The 25,309-nt window shown below is 41.3% G+C and overlaps 1 protein-coding gene across 1 annotated transcript; it reads left to right on the plus strand.

The window, feature by feature from the left end:
* The first annotated feature begins 2,250 nt into the window (after nt 1-2,250).
* rin1b (Ras and Rab interactor 1b) lies at nt 2,251-25,035 on the plus strand. The gene is made up of 12 exons (XM_063894656.1): nt 2,251-2,303; nt 10,215-10,358; nt 10,712-10,826; nt 11,068-11,140; nt 11,516-11,607; nt 14,223-14,392; nt 14,534-14,818; nt 15,578-16,127; nt 18,445-18,753; nt 19,846-19,977; nt 21,033-21,202; nt 23,228-25,035. The coding sequence occupies exons 2-12, from the start codon at nt 10,215-10,217 to the stop codon at nt 23,549-23,551; spliced, it is 2,364 nt and encodes a 787-aa protein (XP_063750726.1). The 5' UTR covers nt 2,251-2,303; the 3' UTR covers nt 23,552-25,035.
* Nucleotides 25,036-25,309: the final 274 nt, after the last annotated feature.

A 25,309-nucleotide genomic window follows, 5' to 3' on the forward strand; every position in this document is an offset into this window, starting at 1 on the left:
CATTGATGTTTCCCAGCTCGCTGCTAATGTTTTGTATCTTATCAGAAACAGAAAACATACCATGTCATTTTTCTTAATATGTTCCCCAGGCATTATTTCTTAGGCAAGTGTTGTATAAATGCTCCATTACAGAGTGAAATGAAGCTAAGAATTTTTGAGCCGAGCTACAATGACTCAATAATGCAGTATTTTATTGCAAATAAGGAAATGCGGCAGTTATTTTATAATAGTAAGGTGTCTCTCCTCAGCAAAAAAGAGAACAAAAACACCTAATTGAGCTAAACCTTCACCTTGTTGTGACTGGGACTGTGATTAGGGTAATGTATGCCTTTCTGAAAACATTGGAGAAAGGTTTAAACATTAAAAGGAGTCAACAAAAGAGATGAACTTGAAATTATTAAAGCTTACTTGGCCCCCTCCCTTCCCAGACTCTTCAATGAGTACAGTATTAATGCAGGCTTTTGTCCTCTTGTGGTCACTCTAACACAATCTGACAATCGAGGATGAAAATGATCCCTCATTGTCATTGTCAAAACTGTGATCAGAGATTTATAAAGGGTGTAGTGAAGGGCAAAATAAGAGTTTTTACACACAAAAATGCTAAATATTTGTAATTTTACGCGCTGTACTGTCATGAGTTATCCTTATTGTTCATCTTTGGAAGAAATTTCTTTGTTTTTTAAGTGATCTAATGTGAGTTAGAGAAAGTAAATGATTGATTGACACTGCTTCTCAAAAGAAGTGCTGCGCTGCCCCTGATTCTGTAAAATATCTATCCCAAACAAAACTTGAAAAGGTTTATATTATTCACACTCACTTATGGAAAACCTCTGACATTACCTAACAGTCCTTTACCAAAATAACATTTTGTATGAAGTGGTGTTCATGCCAACCAGTCATTAGTCACGCTGTGAATCACACAGTTCTCCAAAGGTCAAAATACATCAGGAAAGGCGGTGTACGAGACATTAAAAAAGTATTTTAAGTGCAGAAATGAAAGGTTTTAGGTAAAGTTGAATTCCTCTGTAACAACGTTTCTGGTATTCATCATCCACTCTTGTTTTTATTCAAATAAGTGTGAAAACTGACAGCATGGTGAGACTTCTGCAGTTGTTTTATCTTTTGAGAAGTGTCAGTAACAAGTGACAGCATCTTGGAAAAAGTATTTGTTTTTGTTTCAGTTTTCACAGTAGACCACTGGATGGTTTGGAACTAGATTGTTATTCTGGAAAGTTTCCCAGGCTTATTATGAGAAATACATTTGATTTCAGATCTCATTGCTTGATTAAATGACCTCTTGAGATGGACCGATTTCGCTTTGTAAGCCAAGCCTTCACAAAAAAGCTCATAAACATGGAGAGAAAAACAAACCTCAGTGATAATTATTCATAAATCATTACTTAACATACTTTCGATAATCAATTTAAACTATAGTAGGTACACACTTTTATTGGCTAAAAGTTTCTGCACCTGTATGTGCAAGACAATTTACACTTTTCATATTTACATAAGTTCATTTATATTTAAATTAGTTCATTTTGTAGAGTTTTTGCAGTATCACATCTCTCCCTTTGTAGTATAATGTTGGGGTTTTAACAGCATTGCCATTGGATTAGGCAGCATTTAGCATTGCAGTGGCAGATTACAACCAAACCAACACTCCTCTGCTAACCCCTACCTTTACAATTCTGTGGTAAAAAGCTGCCATATGAAAATCAATGCTGCAGTGAGACATCTGTAAGGGCCTTTGCCTTGGTGCCCTTCAGATAATGTAAAAAAAGCAAAAAGTCTCTATTTAGAGCCGGTATTAACACTCACCTAGCAGACTATATGAAAAGGATCTTCTCTACTCTATGTAGTTAGAACAAAGCAAACATAGTCCTTCCAGTGGATTCCCCTCACTACTACACAGTGGCTCTTTAAGTTCCACTAATGTCCCTATCAGATGAACCACTCTTATCCCCAGTTGTAATGCCCCTAGTTCAAATATCAAGCATGAAATACCTTTATTCTAAAGCTAAGTTAATAAATTAACCACCTTGAAACTCAATATCTCTTTGATATCATTTAGAGACGTTTTGATTATTTCTTTTTACCTGCAATGACTGAGTCGGGCCGCTTTCAGCCGAAACGTAAACACAACCGTGACGTCACTTGCCGTTAAGTTGAAACGGCTAACTTGCCAACGGTCGGTTGTTTACAAGTCCAGCGTTTACCGAGCAACAACAACAACAACAACAACAACAACAACAACAACAACAACATCCTTCTCATGGAGTCTGTTGTGTTTCCAGGTGATAATTGTAAGTCAAATATTCACTCTCACTTTGCTATATGTGTTCGGTCTTTAATAACTCCTGAGGCAACTACATACAAGCTCCTTTAGCCGCTAAATTAGCCTCTGTGTTCGCTAGCGTGTTGCTAACGGCGCAGGCAATGCTATCTGTGGGTTTTTAAAGCTTTGTTGCTGAAAATAACCCTTTAAAAAGTTAGTAATAATACCTCAACATCGTGAAGTTTTGGGCAGGAAAACCAATACGTTAGCAACAAGCATGTTAAAAGATGCTAAAACACATTGTAGTGCTAGCTAACTGCGTCAGGGGATATATCTCTGAGGGTTTTCCACTATGAGCATCCCTTGTTACCTTGTTACGTGATTTAATATAGAATATATGAATATAGAAATATTGATAATAGTCATATGGTTACATGTCTGTGTGACTACCTTTCAAATTATTCTAAAGGCACACGATATTGTTTGCAGAAAAGTGGGACTATCCCTGTCATAATGTTGATGCTTCCACTAGATGGCGCCAAATACAGATTTGTTTTGAAATCGACGTTTTATTTTATGTAGTTCCTTAAAAAAAAGAACTAACTTAACCAGAAATATACTTTTTGTTTTGCCTAGTAGGTTACAAGGCATTTGTCTTGGTATTTTGGTGCATAACAAAAAAGTGCAAAAGTCAAGAATCACAAAACGAATTTTACAACGAAAAATGTATTGAAAATGTGTGAAATAAATCAGGATTTAAATGCTAATAGAGATGTAAAGTAAAAAAAAAAAAAGCAAAGTGTAGGAATAATACGGCATAATACAACATTTATTTATGGCTTTGCAATAATTAAATATTATTTTTCATCAAAATTGGTTTGTCGATGTGGTTCAAACTGAATATGAAAATATGTTAAAGTGTAAAAGCAAAAATGTTTTCAACTGTAGTGACTAATTAGAGAAAGATTGTGTAATCCATTCACGGAGAAATCTAAGACTTTATGACATCATGAAGACGAGCCAAAGCCTCTCTCTCTTTTACACAAAAGCACACGCTGGTCTGACAGAACTATTTGTGATAATGCCCCTTCTGAATCAGCGCACCATTTAACTGAAATGCTTCTAAAATTATGAATATTCACAGTTATGCTAACAGGCCGTCTTCTCTCCTACAGTCCCACTGTTACTTGTGACTCACGCTAATGCCTTTGTACGACTTCATCACACAAACACACCCCCTAACACACAGCTCTCACTTCCTTGTCACTGCTCTCGAATGCCATCACTACGGCGCTTTTACAGCAGGCATCAAAACAGACACCTGTCATCAGTCAGCAGGCCCTCGGTGCCCACTGTTGCCCCCTGCGAATACTTATAGCCCACTGCAATTATGCTGTTCCATTAGTCATCCTACGCATGCACTGATGGGCTGCTGGCTATACTTAGAAAACGTCATGGTCACTCTTATGAAAATGGGAGATGTAACAGTCTGATGCACCAAGATGAGATGAAGTTATACCGTTGTTGTTTTGTTGCCTTTTGGGGAAATTGTGTTTATGAGGAAACAAGCACTGCTCATTGTGTGGTCAACTTTTGTTTTGGATATTGGTATGTTAGAGAAACCTTCTCTTTAAACTCAAGCCGGCATCTATGTTTCTGTGTAGAGTGGTGGAGACTTTATTGGCCGGAGCATAGCCAATAGAATTTCTTCTTTGGATTTTGGAACATAAGCTCTGTGGTATAAACATGTCTATTATACTTAAATGTCTCTCACAGGATGGTCTCCAGATATAAACAGCACTTTTCTCACGGTTGAAGCATAAAGGCAATTCCTAGAAGATAATACTTAGCGTTAGGGTAAAAACTAATCACACATGACTTTATGTCACCGCGACTGCTGGAAAAATATCTCCTGCTCTCTCTTGCCTGATGTAAAAGTTTGCAGTTACCATATCCAGAATTGTTCAACTTCACAGTGTAGATACTTTATTTTGTGATGGGCTGAAAAAGTTTTAGTAAAGTTTGCATTATTACTTCCCACTGGAGATTTCTGTTGTTCCTTTTTGTCATCATTAGAAGTGAAATGTCTTTGCGTAGTTTCAGATTTTGAAGGTTTTTGGACAGTTTGAGATGTAATTGTGACATGATTGTATAAGTAGTAACAAATTCATGCAGTAACAAAAGTAAAATGAGGAAAACACACCCTGAAGGTAAAGTAAAAGCCGTTGAAAAGTAGGGAGATTGTGGATTTGTCTAGGATAAATATTGCTTTAAACATTTATATATAAGATAAGATGAAAGGGTTCATAATTCTGTGTTGTTCGGTGCAGAATTTATCCTGAGATAATACATGAATTCATTTATATTGGCCGGATATCTGCTATGCTAGCTGTCTGCCTGCTTATCATAATTCCCAGATGGAAATACCGTATGTGGGATGTGACAGGGAGCAAAGTGCACCACCTCGCTATCTGTCATTTAATTGTTGTGGCTGGAGGTAACATTGGTGGAGAGAAATGTTGTGAAGTCTCTGTGTTGCACCTTGGATGATGAAGATGTGTGTGTGTGTGTGTGTGTGTGTGTGTGTGTGTGCGCGTGTGTGTGTGGCGGCATCAGCTCAGTGTCGGGTAGGGGTGTTAGATGTTTTAGTTTCCTCCTCTTCCTCCCTCTGCGGCTGTCTCAAGAGCCTCTAAGTGTCTCTGGACTTCTTTAGTTAGGTTTTGTGAGCTCTGGATAACGGGCGAAATGTAATGAACACTACAGATGATTTATCACTGACGTGTTTTATTGCAGCTGGAATTGAGTTTATGAGAACACATCAACCATAAACATCGTTAGACTCAATAGTGTTGGACTAATGATCAGAAATGTTCTTCGAAGAGGCAGAGGTACTAATTTCTCCTCTGGCTTTATCCTCAAGGGACCAGAATGCATTGCAGCTGGATGTTGTTTTAGGTGTAAAGGGCATTGTTTTCTTCCCTGCTCTCGTTTGCTCTTACTATCGCTACCATTATGGCTTCATACGCCTACACAATATACTAAGCTGAGTTCATGTGCACTTAGAGGCTGCTGGAATTAAATTATGGGAATCATAGGAAATCGCATAATAAAAGAGTCGGGTTTATTGAAAATTAAAAAAGCAAAATAACCATAACTAACGGATGAGCCTTTTAGAAAGACTGATACAGATATTCAATTTGTAATGTTATAATTTAACTTCAAATGTATACATTTTGTTTCACCTTACGTGTTAAATTAATCACGTTATTAGAGGTCATTTGTTTAATCCTTAAAGTTGTCTACGGCATGCACGTTGCTCACTCTGGTTAAAAGACGTCCTTTTCATTAGCCTCTTAGCAGCCTGCCGGTAATTAATAAATGAAGACTCATTCCTGCACCACGTTTTCCCTCTGCTTCCCATGACAAAGCTGTCATTAGGGAACATCTGAATGTAGCACCAAGTGTTTAGATTGAAACCATTGTTCCCTTGGGTGTCCTGCTGAACCAGATGGGGAGCTGGTCTGGAGGTGGATGAATCTGGACGCCATGATGCACCAGGCTGAGCAGCTGCTCACTGTCAGTAATCTCTCTCATCCTACACTGTTCTCCTAAAAATCCTGTGTTTCTGTCATCCTCCTCTTCAGCTTCTTCAGGTCAATTCAACTTCCACTTCACCTCCAGCCCTTCAAGCCTACTTTTATTATGTCTAAAATAGCTTCAAGTCAAGGAATTGCTCTAGGAAAAGATTGTGTTTCAAATTAACATGTATGACACTGATCTGAGGAAGAGTGTTGGGAGTTTTACTGTTTTCTATTGTTGTTTTGCCCTTTTTTGTAGTTGTTTCAGTCTCGTTGAGTTACTTTTGAGCTCTTTTGTAGTTATGTGAATTTTTGTGTGTCTTTCTGGTTATTTTGCATCCCTTTTGTAGTTAACTTGTTTCTGTGTGGTCATTTTGTTTCTCTATGTCATTGTTTTTGCAGTAATTGAGTCTCTCACTAGTTGATCCTAGGGCCACAGGGAGCTCCTCACACTTAGGGCCACTGGTCCCAGTAGACCCCTTTCAGTAATACATCTATGCTGGTGATGCCTTCTATGTAAATCCTTCTTATTCTTGGTCTGCGTAAATCATTTTACCCACACCTTTGAAAATCTATTGGAAACTGGTAATCAACAACCCTGATACCTAAAGCACCTGTCATGTTTTCTCAGATCTGCTAAAAAAATATTCTCTAAGAGTTTGAGTCACCGCATCACATCCGTCATCACTCCCTCAGCCAGCGTTTTGGTCAGTCCTTCTGTCCGGTTAAGCATCTCTTTCCAGCAAAATGATAATCATTTTTTTTGTAGCAGTCAGTCAACAATTGCACAATCAAATCTGATGTTGCCTTTCCAAAATACCCATTAGCACTCCAGATGTGCCGGCACCAGCCATTTCCCCCTCTACTTAGTCTTTCTCCCAGATGTGATTTAGGGTTTTCCGATACTCCACTTTCCTCTACAACTCCCCGCAGAGTCCCAGTTCTCGGCTCAGCTCTTTTCCTCCTTCTGCTGCCCTTATTCAGACAAGTCTGGTCCTAACTGTCTTTTCATCTGCTTAACTCCTTCAGAAGCATCAGACTTTCCGGTGTATCCTCAGGTGCAGAAACACCTTGTTAGATATACAGTGTACGTCTCCCTCTGCTTATTACATCTCCAGTCTGCCCGCTTGAACTCCAGCGCTGCAGGCCCACTGAAGTTCTGATTTCCTTACCCAGCTTTAATTTTCCGTCCCGGCTTTTTCTTGTCTCTTTTCATCATTAGAGCTTTTATCTGTTTTTCTCTGTGTGTGGCTCTCTTTCTCTGAGGGAATTGCATAAGTCTTTTCTGTGTGTGTGGGCAGCGCTGCGTTTTATGTAAGGCGGACATGGAAATGGCTAGCGAAAACACAAGGGTCTCGCTCTCAGTGTTTTTTTTCTGCCTCGCTCACTGCCGGTCTTTTAGCCTTGTGTGGTTGTGTGTGTGTGTGTGTGTGTGTGTGTGCGTGCAGTTGGGTCATCGGACTGTGGCTTTGCGTGGTGGTTGGCTCCAGATAACACAAAAGGGTGATTCTGCAGTCTTACTCACACTGAAATAAAAACACATTTTGCTCCTAATATTAATATGATGACGACTTAATCATGAAGTCTAGTGTGACAGGTAAAATGAGTCTGCTGAGGATAGACATCAGTTTACAGAAATAATAGTAGCCTAATTTGCACAATTTTCTGCCAAAGTTAGCAAAAGCTTTCCCTATTTTTAGGTGAAGATGGTCGATTTTGACTGCTGAAATTGTATCATCAAGGTTTCATTAAATGTAGCTAATCACTGTTAGCTAAGGCTAATGCAAAATCATGCAAAATAACATTTTTATCTGACTCATTTTGCAACCAAAACCGAAAGAAAGGGTGCTATAGGCCTAATGCCCAGAGACAGTATTTAAACCATGCTGAAGCATGAGGGTTTTTTGAAGATAATAACTGGCTATTTTTGAAAAAACCCAGATATATGCAAATCTGTGAGAAGCACAAACTGAGGAAGTTAGCCAGGTATGCTAACGTTTGTATTTTGCGCTCAAGCAGCCAAACTCACTCTTGGCGCTAACAGATTTGGTCCTGTAATATTAGTTGTAAGCTCTTTGGTAACTAGGTGTTTTTCTCATAATGCTCACTGGTTGTGGAGAAACTCAGCTTTTATTTCGCCTGTCCTTTTACAGTTGCGAAACTATCAGACTTTTGCTGTTGTGGGATTTAACTCATTTTCACTTCTGCTTATTATTAAACGGAATTAAAAAGTTTTGCCAGAGTTTTCTCTAAAGCCTTCCAGCTGCAGGAACACACCTGTTATTTGTATGTAACAGCGAGTCCCTCCTTTGATTGATGTCTGCTGTACTTGAATCCTAACCCCTCTAATGCTATTTACCGCTAACTGCTAATGGCTCCTTCAGAGTGCAGATTGGCACACAGATAAGTCGCCTCCCCTCGAGGGGGGGAGAGTTATGTAATAAGTGGCAGGAGGTGATGAGAAATATTCAAATGTGTTATTGAGAGTAAACAATATTCAAAAGGCTTCCTCTCAAGCCACAGAAAAAGGCTGCTGCATCTGATATTTATCAGTCGCCGCTCAGAAATGAACTCAAAAACACAATGTTAATGGCATCATTTTAGTATTTATTTTTCATATTTTGGGGATCCTAGTAATTCCTAGTAATAAAAACACCTCTACACCCTGGAAAACCTGTCACCTTTTTTAGATACTGTATCCAACTTGTCAGAGAAAGGGTGTTTCACTGAGTGGGAATGCCTGGTAGGATGTGTAGGCCCGGGTTTCTATGGCAACCATCTGCTGCTACACTCACAAGCGTTCGCCGGCAGCCCACACAGTGTGACATCCAGCAGCAAGCCAATCTGAGATAGAAAGTAAATCTGTGATTGAATGTTAACACTAAAGGGCCAACCCTAATAAGGACACAGTTCAAGCTGAGTGGTTGAGGCACAAGCAAAGGTGCATTTTATGCAGAATATCAAACACTTTTATCAGGAATATGTTGAGTTTCCTGCGGTTATAGTAAAGACAGAAGGTGGGGAGGTGTATAGCATACAGCACACTTTCATAATAGACTGAACAAAAGGATGTAAAGGTGCTTTAAAATGTGATTTTTCCACCCCGAAATGTTTTACTGTTTTCGGAAATTGTAGTGATCTTAATATTCACCCTTTTTTTACATTTATTACTGATTATTTGTCTTTAAATATCCGCTGCTTTAATAGATGTATTTTAATTTTTAAATGATTTTATACAGCTTTGATTGAAATCGAGATATGAACATTTTTTAAAGTTTGTTTTGTGTTACATTACTTTGTATAGATTTGATTTGACATACTTGTTAATGTAAGATTCTGCTACACAACCTTTCATTTGAATTCAGATGCATTGTAGATATTTTATAGTATTCCTCAGATTTTTCTATGTGTATGTTTGAACATTTTCTCAGATTCAGAATCACATAGAAGGAACTATCCTTGGTGTTAGGCCCCAGTTATTTTTATAGTGGTGGATGGAGCAAAGGAAATAAGCGGATCACTCACAGAGTTTATAGTTGTTTAGTTTCTCTTTTGTGATTGTTTTTGTCTCTTTGTAGTCATGTCACATCGTTCCTTGGTTGAGTTTGTAGAGGACCCCCTTATCTGAATGGTTAAGACGCACACCATATAATTGCAACATCAATAATTCTTTTGTACATGAAATCCTATCAGACCGTGACCACATTACCACAAATCTGTCTTGTCAGATTGAGAGTCAGTTAAAATGTCTTGATTAAACGTTGTTCTTCTCAGTTAAAAGGCAGATATAATGTGTTTCATACTACAAACAAATGCTGATTTTGGGCATTTTTTAAAATATTATCCTTTTTTATGCTGCAGCACAGGCAGAATAGGAAAAATAAAGCGCTTTTTGGACATTAAAGCATGTAAACACGTCAAAGTAGAGGCACGAAATAGGTTTTTAGTATATCCAGATTAAATGTAAATAATGTTCTATGAGGTAGCTACATGTTCACCTGAAGCACCAGTCTATGGTACACACACACTTCCTTACTTTAAGTACACTTGTGTAGTGCGTAGGTTTCACTTCAACTTTAGGGGCCACGCTCTGGGAACAACTCCTAATGTGGGCAAACTGCACTCATATACTTAATGTCCCACTGTACATACATTACTCATGCAGCCTAAAGACAACTCATTGACAAAAAGAAAGCATGACTGAGAGCTTGTGGATGACAAATTATTCAGTGTGAAATGAACACATTGCAGAGCTAATGTTCTTAACAACACTGAATAAAATGTGTTGTTGTTTTTGTGGAAATGGGCGTTGAAACGGACACATTTTATCGTTGAGTAATAACCTTGTTGATGTGTTTCAGATGCAGGAGATGGGCGGTTCACATCGCAGCTCTCAGCGGGCCTTCAGCGTCCTGGACCGTCTGCTGCTCACACATCCCGTGTGGCTGCAGCTGTCACTCAACCAGGACTCCGCCCTCTACATCCTGCTCAGAGAGCCTGTTGGGGTATGGCAATTATTTTAATCTTTTATAAATCGTATATAGATTAGATTAATGTGTGTAAATTTGACATTAAATTGTGGTATTGAAGATTTGATTCAAACTCTAAAGTTCATCTTTATCAAAGAGCCATAAAAAGGATGGAATTGAATAACATTTTGTTCTCATTTTTGATTTAAAAAACTAGCTTCTTTGAGTCTTTGACAGCACACCCATAGCTCATATTCATTGTTTTACCCTGCTTTTATTCTGACTCTGCATTACTGTTCACCCTCTCTGCCTCTTCCAGAAAAAAGCTGTCATAACAGATATTTTTTAACCTCCCTGTGCTTTATTTTTTGTTTCTGTGGCGCTTACAGACCTTTTTGGTGCGTAAATGCAGCTTCAGCCAGAGGAAGGTGCTGTGTTTGAGAGCGACGGGGGACAAAAGTGCCTCCTCTGTTAAGGAGTGCTTCATCTGTGAGGAGGACTCCAGTGAGTATAAAACAAGCCACATTAGCATGAAATTGTCCACCTGTGAGCGGTGCACAAAACGCTACATTTCTCTGCTCGGTTATTTAGTTTTAGCACAGCTCATACACTCACTGGGTGAAGTAGTGCGGGACACAGAGGATGAGTGCTCCAGATTATTTGCAATTGCCAAATTTCCTGTTAGATTTAAATTCTCCCACTGCCTCCACAGCTGTCAATCAAACTCTGTCTCTTCTATAACCAGCATTCGCCTTGGAGAGCTCAGCGCTCACCTTCCCTGACCTGTGTCGCCTGGTGGCCTTCTACTGTATCAGCAGGTGATGTTTTATTTGAACTAAAACACAGCATGGTCAAAAGAATGTGGATTGACTTATTGCTGTGTTTCATGTCTCACCCCTTTTCATGGCAGCACAAAATGATTAGTCAACATCGTGCTTTGACCTTTGAAAACAGTTCAAAGTAGCCAATCAGCAATGCCTTATTTGTCCCACAGCGGTACATTTACATTGTTAAAGCAAAGGGGACAGTGCAGTTAAAAGGCGAGCAAACGTTAAAATAACTACAGCATTATACAATTATGTATCAGCCTCATTTTGACCATTCAGAGCCCCTGATGTCATTCAGGTTTGCAACTTCTGGAAAATTCGTGGCCACACACATATTCAGAGTTTTTGTTGTTGTTTATTTTGCAGAGATGTGTTGCCCTTCCCGCTGCAGCTACCGGAGGCCATCGCTAAAGCAGCAACACACAGGCAGCTGGAGGCCATCTCACACATGGGACAAGGTACAGGGAGGAAGACCCCTCATTCTTTTGAACTTAAACATACTTACTTCCTTTTTATTGCAGGTTTTATGGCTTTAAGGTGGTTAAGTTGACATACTTGCTTAACATCATTGGCAAGTTGATGTTTAGCTTTTAACATTTATCTCAATGCAATCAAATGCTAGCCCTACAGTGCTTCTAGCCTGGCTGTAGACCAGTCACTCTTTGTGTTACTTTCACATTCTTACCATTGATTTAAAGCTAAACTACTTTACATTTTTCAAAAAAAAACTATAGATTCTTTACTAGATTATCCCTTTACCTATGCTAGCGTTAGAGCTCTATGCTAGCATTAAGGCTTTAAGGTGGTGAAGTTAACATACTTGCTCAAAATCACAGTCATGTTGATGTTAAGCTTTTGACATTTAGCTCAAATGCTAGCCTCACAGAGCTGCTAGCATGGACTCTTAGTGACTTTTTTTGCTACTTTCGCATTGCCTAACCAGCTACCAAAAAAGGGGCATACCAACACATATTAAAAGTGTATACAGTACATACTTCTTGTAGATTATTTCTTAAAGGACTTATGAAACGAATTTTAATTGTTGGAATTTCACAGTTTTGGGTGCTGATTCTAAAGGTTCTAAGCCTTGCGATTAAAATGAGATATTGTCTGGATAATAATTTATCCGGGAAGTCATGTTAAAACGGGCTCAAAAGGAGCCACATTTTGTCTTTTTGTGCGAATTCATTTTTTTATGCGTGACGTCATAGGGTTGACACAGAAGTTCTAGTAGTCTAACTGTAATGGCGGCGTCTATGGCTAAGACATCAAAGCACGGTGGAAAATATTGTGTTGCTGGAGGGCCAAATGGTGTTAGTTGCAAAAATAGCAGCTTCACTGAAGGCATCTCTCTGCACATGTTTCCGAAACAAAAAAATACTGGAACTGAGGCTGACAAGGAGAAGGCAAAGACAAGAGCACGACTCCACAGACTCACTGCTTCTATTTTCTTTTTCCTTTTTTTAAACAAATCTATCAACAAATAATAATGTTTTCTTTAGGGGATAGCAGATGCAAGTGGATGCATTGAAAGAAAAAAAGGTTATCAAATTGTCTGTCTTTTTCTAGTAGTCTGTAGGCCTACTAGAACTATCTGTCTCGCTCCTTTCACTTATTTCGGAAATTTCCAGATCTGACATTACTGGACTTGTTTTTTTAATATACATATAATAGTGTTCGCTTACTGTTCGCTTCTGAGAAAATACTCTTGAGCCTGCGTCAAAGCAAAGCATCTTCCTTGTCAACCGTTGCCATAAACAAAATGAACTAAGGTAGATGTAGCTGGTTGATCGATACATTTCGGCATAATAATGGGGATAACGCCATTGTTTATTAAGCTTACATTAAAACCATGTTATTATCACACAAGTTTTTTTTAAGTGGCTGGATTTCAAAGTGCCACTTCGTTAGGTTTCAACGTGTCAAAGACAGCGCAGCAGAATGCCATACCTGCGAAACCGGCATGTTCAAATCTTTTCCAGTTTACCACAGCAAACATACACTATTGTGTCATTTGATTGATAACATCTTAATAATAATAAGCGTGTAGTAGAAGCGATGGCTGTTTTGTGCCCGCCGATCCTGTGCCGAAAATGGTAACTTTCTTTCATTTCCATTAGCCTACCCATAGCCTACGGGAGGTGCAGAGAGCCTCTACAATATAGATATTAAATCGATTTGTGTGGCTTAAATTCAACGAAAGTTTTTCCACATAATGTTAGAGGTGTGTTCTTTCGACCTGCTGATGTTTGTATCAGAATTTTGGTTCCTTGATGAGATATAGGTCCATCAAATGTATGTTGTTTTCGCAGCCAGCCATACCAGCAAATAAGGGAGTCAACCCTATGACGTCACGGTCACATGGCCAATTTCGCACCCAAGGCCACATAATTCACACTTTTAAATGGCCGTTTTAACAAGTTATGCCCGGAAAATTTAGTTCAAGTTGGATTGATGGTTTAAGAAAAAGTGAAAATTTCATTTGAATGATAGATGAAAATTCATTTCAGTTGCACTTTAAGTGAGACATCATTTGATACTGAGCAGTGAAGGTCCTCTGTAACAGCTCCTCCTCAGCACCGTATTGCCAATGTGATAAACTAAAGGAATGAGTGCGAGAACTGACTGCCAGCTTGCATCTATTTTAACATGGAAACATGTACTGAGCAGCAGCAGTGAGCGAGGCGTGACTTCGGTTTGGCTAAAATTGACACCAGTTAGACACAGTATGTGTCCCCGACTGCAGCTCGGAGATAAAACACTTTTTCTCTCCGTGGTTCTGCAGATTCAGTCTGCTGTCAGATAAACCTACATTGCACATATCCGAGTGCTTGTTTGTGGTTTGTTTGACTACAGGTATTTGTAAAATGTAATCTGAAGCGAGGTTAAGTGGCATTAATGAGAGAAATTAGGTTTTATGTGAAGCATTTCTACACAAGGGAATAATTAGCAGGTTAATTTAGAGCATATTTACACTGCAACAAACTAAACATCATAGTTGTTTTTTCTGTTGGTATATCTGCACTTTTTGAATTAATAACGGAAAAACTAAACCCTTCTTTGTCCTGACTAGACTTCTGGAGCTCCCCGTCTGCTTCAGAGATCCAAAACGGACCGGTGGACTCTGGTGCAGCAACCAGCGGCAGCCAGAGTCAGCAGGACCGGTTTACCCTGCTGACCCACGGGAGGCCCGGCAAACTCTGCTTCATCAACCCTCTCTTCCTACAGCTGGAGCTTAGCAAGGTCAGCAGCTGTTACTAAAGTGAATCCATCCTCCTGTATGCTGCTACTGTTTACCTTGCACTTCTCTTTAACTCCTGCATAAATAAACCGCTCCAAAAGCCACTGGCTCATGTTTTATAAATCCATTTTTCTCTCCTACAGCAGCCACAACTCATTAACCACAGTGCCTCCAATAAGCGGCACCGCTTCAAGCGCAGCATGCGTCTCCGGCTCTCCGAGTCCTCCATGAATCTGTCCCTGGAGGGGGTCAGCTCCTACTCGCCTCCCTCGTCCTTGGAGCTGCCCGGCGGCTCGGACAGGCTGCAGAAGGCCGGAGCCAACCCGCAGAGGCGAGTCCACCCCGGGGCGGGAGTCCTGAGGAGAACCCCCGCCGTATCCCCGGGTTCTGCAGAGGAGGAGGACGTGATGTCTGTCTACGTGCCAAAAGTAATACGTGTTAACGTCTTTAGTTTTATGTGTTTAAGTTTGGGTAATCATCTTACAGTCACAAACATGTTTTTAATAATATTTAAAACCAAAAGTCTCAACTTGAGCATGCTTTCCTATTTTCTGAACTCATCTAAAGACTATTTGTGCAGAAATTTAGAATAACCCACCACAAAATCCCATTATATTGTCGTTGCAAATTAAAATCTGTTTCTGGCTAGAGAGGGATGTGTAAGCTAATAACTGCACAGAACTCAATATTCCCCGGATAATCCTCCTAAAGAACTTGAATACTTGTAAGCAAGCTCCTTCTAAAAAGTAAGCATCCTACAGGGAGTAACACAGAATCTTTAAAGTTGTTAAAAAAATAAATAACAGTAAATCATGCTACATCAAACTTCCCCATTGATCCATTTAGTGTGTATCTCAGTTTTTCAATCTGAAGGAAAAACATAACATCACAGATCCATCTACCAGATGAAGGCAGGGCGGTCACTTTTCCAGTGTAAAAGAATGAGCCGCCTCGCTAGGAGAGAGGAGTAGGCCATACCATTTAATTGTGGCTTTCGTAGAGGAAGATCCTCCATTGGTACCAGTTTGTGTCTCTTCCCGCTCACATTAACCTTGCTGTTAACATGTTGTATCAAAGGATTACAACACCTCAGGATTACTTTTCTCAATGGTTACATCTCACACCTTTTCCATACCAGGATTTGTATCTCATTATGCTGTAAAATCTTTGTTTCTGTCCTGGTCCAGACGTCTGCGAAGGTGGAGGAACCTCCGCAGCCGAAGCAGTCGGCCAAATCCGAGGAGCCAGGCATCGAAGTGGCGGTTCTGGCTCTGGAGCGTCGCCCGGCTCCATGCCTGGCCGAGCTTGACAGCAGCAGCTCATTCAGCAGCATGGACGAGGACAATGACTCGGATTCTGATCCTGAAAGCATGGCCCGAACCCAAACTGACATCTACCAGCGCCCGCCGCTCATGCGCTCTCGAGGCCGTGGCGGGCTGCACCGCATGAGCGAGGCGTTCGTGTGCTTCTTCGCTCCAGATAAGCGGCTGACACGACTGGTGGAGGAGCTGTCCAGAGACAGGCGCTCCACCTTCGGGGGCATGGTGCAAGACTTCCTCCTGGCGCAGAGAGAGGTGCTCAAATCCCTGGCTTCCTCTTCTTCGTCCTCTTCACGGGTGACCTCTGTGCAGCTGCTGCAGGGTCTGCGCCTCTTCCTGTCCCAGGCTAAGTGCTGCCTGCTGGACAGCGGAGAGCTGGAGCCTCCCATAGAAACCCTGGTGCCGGAGAACGAGAAAGGTAAACACAAACCAAGGGAAAACACATTTCATTTCACTCCTAACTTTCAAATGGCTTTGTTCTCCCCCAGGGATGCATAGCCCTTGTGAGGCAGTGCATTATTTACACAGAATATCCACATTATTGCACAAATTAGATCAAGACGAGATTGGCCCACCATACATCAACAAATACTTGCCTTGTGGCTCAAACGACCTGATTGGTTGATGCAACTTCCTTGTAGAAAGCAGATTTTAAAATCCGTTGATATGGCATTTAAACATCTTTAAACCTGCTGATACATGTCTCAGCTTTTATAATAATATTATTATTATTATTAAAACATTCCTCAATAATTAAAACTAAAACTTTGAATTAAGGGAACAATAATAAGAAAGCCTTTCAAAAAAAACTATTCTCCCAAATTGATTTTAACATTGATTGATTCATTTGTTAAAACGTATCAAACTCTTATTACGTATACTTTTATTTGAGACATATAAAAGCCATTAAAAGGATTGAATACATTAATACCAGTGGAGACATTGTGGTTTCCTCTAATGCATGATCAGGAGACTGGAGGAGGTTGGAAAAATGTGACAAAGAAAAGCCGGTACTATTAGAGAAACACAGACTGAATAGAGCGCGGTGCCAGAGGACGCAGGTCTGTGGAAAACAGACAGACAGCCTTTTCTCTCATAAATGGTGGGCAGCCCAGGCTCCAGTGAAAGCCACTGTCAACACAAAGTAGTTTCCTCGTGAGAAGGGAGGGGGGGGTAGAGCTCATATTGTCTCTGATATGTAGAAAACAGCGTTAGGAAAGCCCTGCGTCCATCACTTCCGTCCTTCCCCTTCACTGTAAAGACAGGCGGCGTGCTGCACGAAGGATCCGATCTTTGACACACTCCTCTGCGTGGGCTTCTCTTTTTGGAGCTCTTTGTGTGTGTTCGCAGGTGTGTGATGGTGGATGCTTGCTTTTGCAGTGCAGAGGCTTCAGGGGGAGAGAGGGCTCGGCCGCTGCCTTCCTTCCTTCCTCCTATCCTTCCTTCCTTCCTGCGCTCTGATTCTGATTTATCTCGCACTGCGTCGGTGGGAGGCATTTGCATTTTTTTTTTTTTCTCCCCCTCGTTTATCATAAAAAGATATCACAGTCCCACGCTCACTTGAAGAGCAGCACGATTCAGGGGAGGGCGAGAGGGAGGGAGGGAGGGATGGAAATAGGCAGGATACTCTGTAAATGTAATCAGTTACACATCTATGAGAGCTAACAGTCACATTACAGGTAATCTGTTACTCTGGAAAAGAGAGAGGGGTGCTGGGAGGTAGAGAAACAAATTATGGAGGGTGTGAATGATTAATCACAGGGGGGGTGAAATAGTGAGGAAGATGGTGGGGCGGGAGGGAGATGTTGGGGATTATCCAGGAGGGAAACATGAGGGATGGAGGGCAGGAGAGCAGGATATTGATGATGAGTGGAAAACAGCGAGCACTGGAGATTTGTTACCCACTTAGTCAGGACTGCCCACTATCTGCAGGAAAATCACTGTGTGTGTGTGTGTGTGTGTGTGTGTGTGTGTGTGTGTGTGTGTTTCCACGTGGGAGAGCATGCGTGTGTAACATGTCCACAAGCTTTGTCTATTACATCTCACTGTTGTCAGGCCAGAAATAAAAATGTTATCTCCGGATTGTTAGCCTCTCAGGTGCAAGGAGAAAATAACTTTGTGTTTTAGCCTGGCGGTGCATTTCTGTTCGTAAGCAAAAAGGATTTAAAGGAGTAGCTTAACATTTTGGGGAAGCACGGTTAATTGCTTATTCTCCGAGCGGGAAAAGATTGACACACTTTGTGACAGGAGCATAGCTTAGCATAAAAACACTGCAAACCAAAAGTGGAGAAAACACAACTATACAATCTATTACAAAAAAATGCTTCTTTCTGGACTTGGTTTATTCAACTTTTTAATGCCATAACTTGTATTTGATTGTTTTGAAATTGCATAACCATTATTTCAGATTGAGCTGCAATGTTTATAGTAACAAGCTCCATTCATTTCACAAATGAATGTTAAGAGTCCTAATCAAAAAGTGATGCTCAAATCAACCCACATAATTAGTATGTAAAAGGGGGGTGTTGGTTTCTCGCCAGGCCAAATACAATTCCCTTTTCATTGTTTATTCATCACAATAATTCAACAGCAACATACCTTTCTGGGCCTCTTGCCAGTGCCTCAAGATATGTAGACACATGTATCCACCTGCAAATGAATAAAGAAATGAAACACAAACAACTGTATAGTGTTTTTAGTTTCAGACCAACAAAGTCCTTCCCCTCTGTCCCCAGACCTGGCGCTGGAGCGGGCCATGTTCTCCTGTGTGCTGCGGCCCCTGAGGTCCCACCTGGAGAAAGCTCTGGTGGCGTTGCACAGCCAGGACGGCAGCAGCCAGCGGCTCACCCAGAACATGATCCGTCTGAAGGGGGACGTGGCCATGGAGCGGCTGGGCGTGCGCACCGGCGTCCCCGACTCCCGCGAGGTGGAGAGGGTGAAGCAGAAGCTGCACCTGATGCAGAGGACGCACTCACCCATTGACAAGGTGCTGCTGCTGCTGCAGGTCTGCAAGTGCGTCCACAAGGCCATGGGATCCCTACACGGTGAGAGCAAATACAATGTTGTTTTATGTAAAGCTGATCCTTTACTCTCAGTCCAAGTCGGAAATTCTTCTTGCATCACTGCAGCTCCATTTGCAAAACCAACAAGGGCACATTTTAAAGAGGCCCTCTTATGCTTTGGGGGGGGTTTCCCGTTCCTATAGTAGGTTTTTGTGCATGTAAATGGTCTACAAAGGCTAAAATCCCAGAACGTTTCTCTCGTTTCTCTCCCACTCACTCCCCCCCTGCCTGAAACGCATCCATTGGACTCCTTTGTTTACTTCTGTGACATTGTGACATCCCTATACAACACTTGTGCTTCTATTGGCTAGTGCTCCAACACATTGGACATGATAGATTAAGGGGCAGGACATCTCTAAGCGGTTGACCAATCAGAGCAGACTGGGCTCATAAAAGCAATACAGACAAAAACGACTTTACAAATATTGTATTTACCTCAATTCACCACAGTATAGATAACATATATGATTAATATTTGCAAATACTCTCTGATACATTAGATTTAACAGTGGAAATTTGCTTTTGTGATATAGTTAGATTTTATTTCTAAGATATATATATATATATATATATATATATATATATACACTGATTTTTTTACAAAAAAATCTTTAGAGAAGGGAAATTTAAAACGCGTCGATAAGGGTTAACGTAACGTTCCTGTTTTCACGTGGGAATGGTGAACTGACATTTTCTGTTTAGACATACTGGCTTTGCTGCTTGAAAGCTTCCCTGTTAGAGGAGTGAAGGTCAACAATCTTGGCAAAATTGACAGTCTGGTCACTTTTAAAAGCTCCTCACTTCAGACGCACTGTCTAAGTGTGAGCTGTGGCACGGCCTGTCTGCTTTTCAGCACGACCTGCTGAAGGAAAAATGCAAAATCGTGTCAGTAGAATATTTGAATTTGTTTTATATTTTGCGAAGCTCTCAAAATCTGATTAAGTGGAAAACCAACTAAATAAAAGTTGGGGGAAACAAATTTAAACATGTTTTTTTCCCTAAATTGATACAACTTTCAGCAACCTAGCTCACTTTGAACTGTGCTTAAGTTCCTTTTTCTGTTTTTTTTTCCAGGACAGGAAGTGAGCTGGGATGACTTCCTGCCGTCGTTGTCTTACGTGATTGTGGAGTGTAACAAGCCCCACATCCTGATAGAGGTGGAGTACATGATGGAGCTGCTGGAGCCCTCCTGGCTGGGAGGAGAGGGTACGACCTGAGCTCTAAATGCTGCCGGTAGACCCAACATGTCTAAGCTGTGGCGTGCTTTAATGGGTTAAACCAGCAACAATCATTTTGTCTGTCTGTGGAAGAGATAGGATTACCATCTCCATACAGCAATGGCACATCTTGTAGTTGTGGTGTGTTTCCTGCAGTAGATTTTAATGGAATGTTTGACAGTATTCATATTGGTAAAGACGATATACTCTCTTAATACCTCCTCACTTTGCCTTGAGTTTAAAAGAATCCTGGATGGTGTCAGCGACCTATTCAGAGGCAGAAATTTGTGTTTGTCCTTTATTTATTCAACCACAAACTTGTACTCTCTTGGTGAAATTGTTATGCTGTAATTATGGCTGCAACTTTGGATGAGTTTTACCACCCAAAAGTTATTTCCTGGATTCATTAGTTATTTCACAAAACCCAGGTCGCTATATATTTAGGTTGCTTGTTTTTTATCAATCCAACAGCCCATAAACCAAACCATTTTACATTTCTAAGTATGAGTTTTTAACATTTTGCATAATTGTTTTAATGTGTCACTTAAATATTTCTTTCCCTATTTCTTTTTTATTTAGTTTATTATTTAAATACAGATTTTCTTTCTATCCACCAGCAAATTAAACAGATTATTAATAGTAGGTAGATAGATAGATAGATAGATAGATAGATAGATAGGTAGGTAGGTAGGTAGATAGATAGATAGATAGATAGATAGATAGATAGATAGATAGATAGATAGATAGATAGATAGATAGATAGATAGATAGATAGATAGATAGATAGATAGATAGATAGATAAATGTACATTAAATTGAACATCTGTCCCCTCATTGTTTCTGTACACGCCTGTGCTGGGCCTTGGGTTTTTGGCCCTTCTCTACTAGTGACTAATCAGATTTTGGTTTGTCACATCTCTTACTATTAATAAGTCCGTCTTTGTTTTTCCTGTCACTTGTAAGTTCTTAACAAGAAAAGGAAAGTATGTATTCAGTATATTACATTAGTCGTCCTATATGAGGCTGTATACTTTCTATCTGCAGGGGGGTACTACCTGACCAGTGTGTATGCCAGCCTGTGTCTGATCCGGAGTCTGGAGCGGGACAAGCCCTTCTCAGGCTGCCTGACAGCAGAGGCTCAGGAGGCTCTGAAGGAGTGGAGCTGCAGGAGGAGCCGGGAGGCCCAGAGGCAGAAGGAGAACCAGCTGAGCCAGGTACACTTCCAGACCTTCCCATTCTTATATTATTATAGTAACACACTGTCACGGTGTGTGTGGGTTTGCACAGCGTTGTCACAGTTCTCTGTAAAGCGCTGATTGATGTGCAGTGTAAGAACTCCCCCTTATTGTGTACTGACACCATTCAATGGGATATAATCCAATGTCAAAGCTTTAAAATATGAGTTAAAATAGATTTGTTGTGTGAAAAATCCATATTAAATGGTAAAAATGTACTACTTTCCAGTCTTTACCACCCCTCAAAGTGCTTTTTACATATACAAGTCATGATCCATCCCCTGGTCACGATCACTTCTGGTTAGGTATCTTGCCCAAGGATACATGTTGACATCAGGGGCTGGGACTAAACCCAGTCCATCTTTCAAAACGCTCATCTTTTAAGGTCACAATTGTAAAAAATGTTGATCTGAAATGTAAACAAATATAACCTCAACCTGTCGTTTGAGCTAGTTAGCAACTAGTTATAGCTGTAATCTGTGAAATCTTATTCATAAATGTGTGACGAGGCTGGCAATTTAAAAGATTTTACGTGTTCCTCGCTGCAAAGTACCTTTCAACTTCAGGTTATAATACTGGAGAAACATCAAACACACACTTAGAATCAGCAACAAACTGTTTGTTTCATGACCCAAACATGCACCTGTTTCCTGTCTTCCCACTGACAAAAGCGACACAAATGCCAACATAAAAGGAGATAATCCGCCCCAAAGAGGTCAGACTTTACATTAATTATACTGATGGCGAAGCACTGATCATCAGATAATCCTACATCTGCTGCGATGAAGGGTGGAGAAGAACAGTCCACCTGTATTGGATTTTTAGAGTCTATTCCTGCTTGAAAAGTCAAAGGCCAAATGTTTTCTGGATGTCGTGCAGAGGTGAATGTTAGTAGGTCATTCATGAAAAGACGACACACCTGGATTCCCCTCTATTGGCGTGCAAACACAAATTCATTTTCAGGGATTAGTTTTTAAACATTTTTAGAGGTAATCCTCTGATCTGGCACCGCTGGATTTCCACAGGACGTGCACTATAATGCGCACACTTCTTCCCTAGATTGGTAAAAAGGTTCCACCAGATGCCACGGGGAGAGGAAAAAAAGGGCATTGTCATCGACAGCGTTTGTGTCTCGTCACGTGGTTCCTCTCCTGGCTTCAAATAGCCGATCTAACTCACCCGGCAGCCAGATTTTCCACTGACACAGGCGGGGATCAGTGAGCCAAGTGCTATGAAGAAGTGGGCGGTCAGATAACATGAAATTTATTGAGCTGCATCTACCCATCGAAGCAGGCAAACACAATATGCACACGGACAGCGAGGAGCTCAGTGACTCTGTAAGTTTTCAGCAGACCTGTTGATTCTATTTGCTTGTGTGTGTGTGTGTGTGTGTGTGTGTGTGTGTGTGTGTGTGTGTGTGTGTGTGTGTGTGTGTGTGTGTGTGTGTGTGTGTGTGTGTGTGTGTGTGTGTGTGTGTGTGTGGCAATCACTGATTTCTTAATGTTTGCTTAAATAGGATTAAGTTTTCCTGTGTGTGTGTGTGTGTGTGTGTGTGTGTGTGTGTGTGTGTGTGTCTGACGTGATTCAGCAGCTAATGCACCGCTGAGTGTTTGCAGTTGTTGAGACTTCTTTTTGTATCGTTTTGTGTTTTTAAAATGGCAAAAACTTTGTGCTGGAAAACTTCAGCGGAGCACGAGGAGAGAGCGGGCTTTATGGATTATATTCAGTGAGTTTGGACAGAAGGATTTATTTGGGAGTTTGTCAATGAAGCAGAGAAAAAGATGCTTTTAAAGCTCTTGGACCGGCAGGTTGTGTGTGTGGGAAGCTTTGTTTCAGAGAGCGCTTCTTTCTGAGCAGCTCGTTTATCACAGTGGATTATAAACCTGCACCTCCTCCTCCGGCTCCATCTCTCTCCTCCCCCTCTTTTGCCCTTGCTCCATAAGCCTCTTGACCTCTGTTTTGCGTGAACACAGTATAAATTAACTCTTTTCCTCCCCCCCGCAGCGGTGCGTTCGGATACTGTTCCAGGACGGGGAGCGGAGCGCCGTGCGGACGTTGCAGTGGAGCGCCGGGGAAACCAGCCAGGCTTTGGCCCAGCTGTGCGCCTCCACCTTCGGCGTGTCCGACCCGCAGCTTTACACCCTGTACTGGCGCAGCGGCGGCGAGATGAGGCCCCTGCCCCCCCAGGCGCAGCCCCAGGACCTGGCAAGCCACAGCGAGGGGGGGCCGTCGCTCTCCTACCTGAGGACCGATCACGACTTCAGCAAGATGCGGCGGCTCACCAGAGGTGGCGCCGTGGACCTGAGCGAGTCGGTGTGTGAGGAGTGAGTGGGAGGGGAAGGAGAGAGGAGGAGGGGGAGGATGGAGACGGATGGTTGCTCTCGCTTTTTCTCTCTCTTTCTCCCTCTCGTTCTGTCTCTTTTCTCTCCGGGCGGTGTGCGGTGTCTCGTCATGGGTCAGGACTCGTTGTGAATAACTTCAGCCGTCAGACTCGGAGCAGAACCTTTAACGGTAAACTCTTTCCTCCAGAGCAGAGCGGCGCAGCGGCGCTGGCGTTAGGACAGTCGTACCACTCAGTGTGGCTGCTGGTGTAAAGGAGTGTGTACTACTATTTTTGTGACTGGAAAATGTGTAATAAATGGATGTTATTTTGAAACATGAACCCAGGGTTATACCGTGAAGGGATTACATCATTAGAAAACGTGACGAGGCTCAAATCCAAAGACAAATTCTGTGAGACTACTGTTGCCTGGAAACAAAATCACTTCCTGTACGCACACGAGAAGGCAAATTATCCACCGTGGTGATGTAACCCTCTCACTGTATAGTTCTAGGTGAAACCTAAACGAGACACTTGGATGTTCTATTACTTTTGTGTGTAAAAGTCTGCAGATCCTCGGATGGAGTGTTAAAGGGTTTGGAGAAGCTGTCTGTGCCCCCTGGAATACAGTTTGACAACAAAAAAAAAGGTGACACCTGTTACAGCCAAGACCAAACCTCAAAACCAAAGTGACAGAACACACACACACACACAGATAGGACATTTTGTCATCAAAAAGGTGTTGAAGGAAATCACGTTTAGAAGCTCTAAGGAAGCTTTAAATCAGTGGTTATTTTTAGAGTCACCCACAGAGACGATATTATTTTAGGTTTTTGAGAAAAGCGCACACTCTCCTTGCTATTAAGTGTTTTTGGCTGCTGGAGTAATGGGCGAGTAGGAGGGAAGCTCTGTTTTCAAACCATGTGAGAGAAAAAACAACCCGCGACATATTTACTGAATGACTTGCGAATGTATCAAAATCTTGTTTCCTTGTCGGACTTTAATCCTTAATCACAACTGCGTTACTGCTTCTTCAGTTTTCTCTCTTTGCCCGTACTGTAAGATAACACACCACGTTACAACAATAAGCCGGCACCTGAGGGTGACCGGTCGAATGTAAATGTAAATGTCACCAGCTCCTGGCGACTCCTGCTGCAAGTCATCACCATCCACCGACTGTTCATCCCTGATTATCATACGATGTATTTTAAAACTTTTGAATTGTTCAATTTGTTGGGTAGATATCAAACCTAAGTATGGATTTGCGACACATCTGGAGTTCATCTGGAGAACTGTGTACGATGTGTTTTTCTGGAACATTGTTGCATGCTTCTTTTTTTCATTTAACGTGAAGGTTCTGCGGATGTGGCGTGCGTGCGCGTGAAGCATGTGTTCATTGTGAGAGCTCACTATTTGTTTTCTCAGTGTGAAAACACATTACTGTATTTTGTCAGGTATCTCAGTATCGCAATAAAAAATTGCAATATCTGTTCAGTGTTGTTACAACCAGTTTTGTTTTATCAAAGTCTACCATCGGAGGGCAGCAAATACCAACACACTTTACTCAGGCTTATAAAATACCATGTCAAATATGCTAATATCCTAACAGAGTTTTGCTCTGTTTAAGCTTTGTGCAAATCAAAGAAAGCCCTGTTCACGAGACTTAAACATTGTGTTTGATTTGTTGTTAAAAGGAATCAAATCTATCAAATAATACTGCCCAAATGCAACAAAAAATGATATATATTTATATAATACAGTTGAAT

Source organism: Eleginops maclovinus, chromosome 11 (genome assembly GCF_036324505.1).
Source record: "Eleginops maclovinus isolate JMC-PN-2008 ecotype Puerto Natales chromosome 11, JC_Emac_rtc_rv5, whole genome shotgun sequence".
Classification (NCBI taxonomy): domain Eukaryota; kingdom Metazoa; phylum Chordata; class Actinopteri; order Perciformes; family Eleginopidae; genus Eleginops; species Eleginops maclovinus.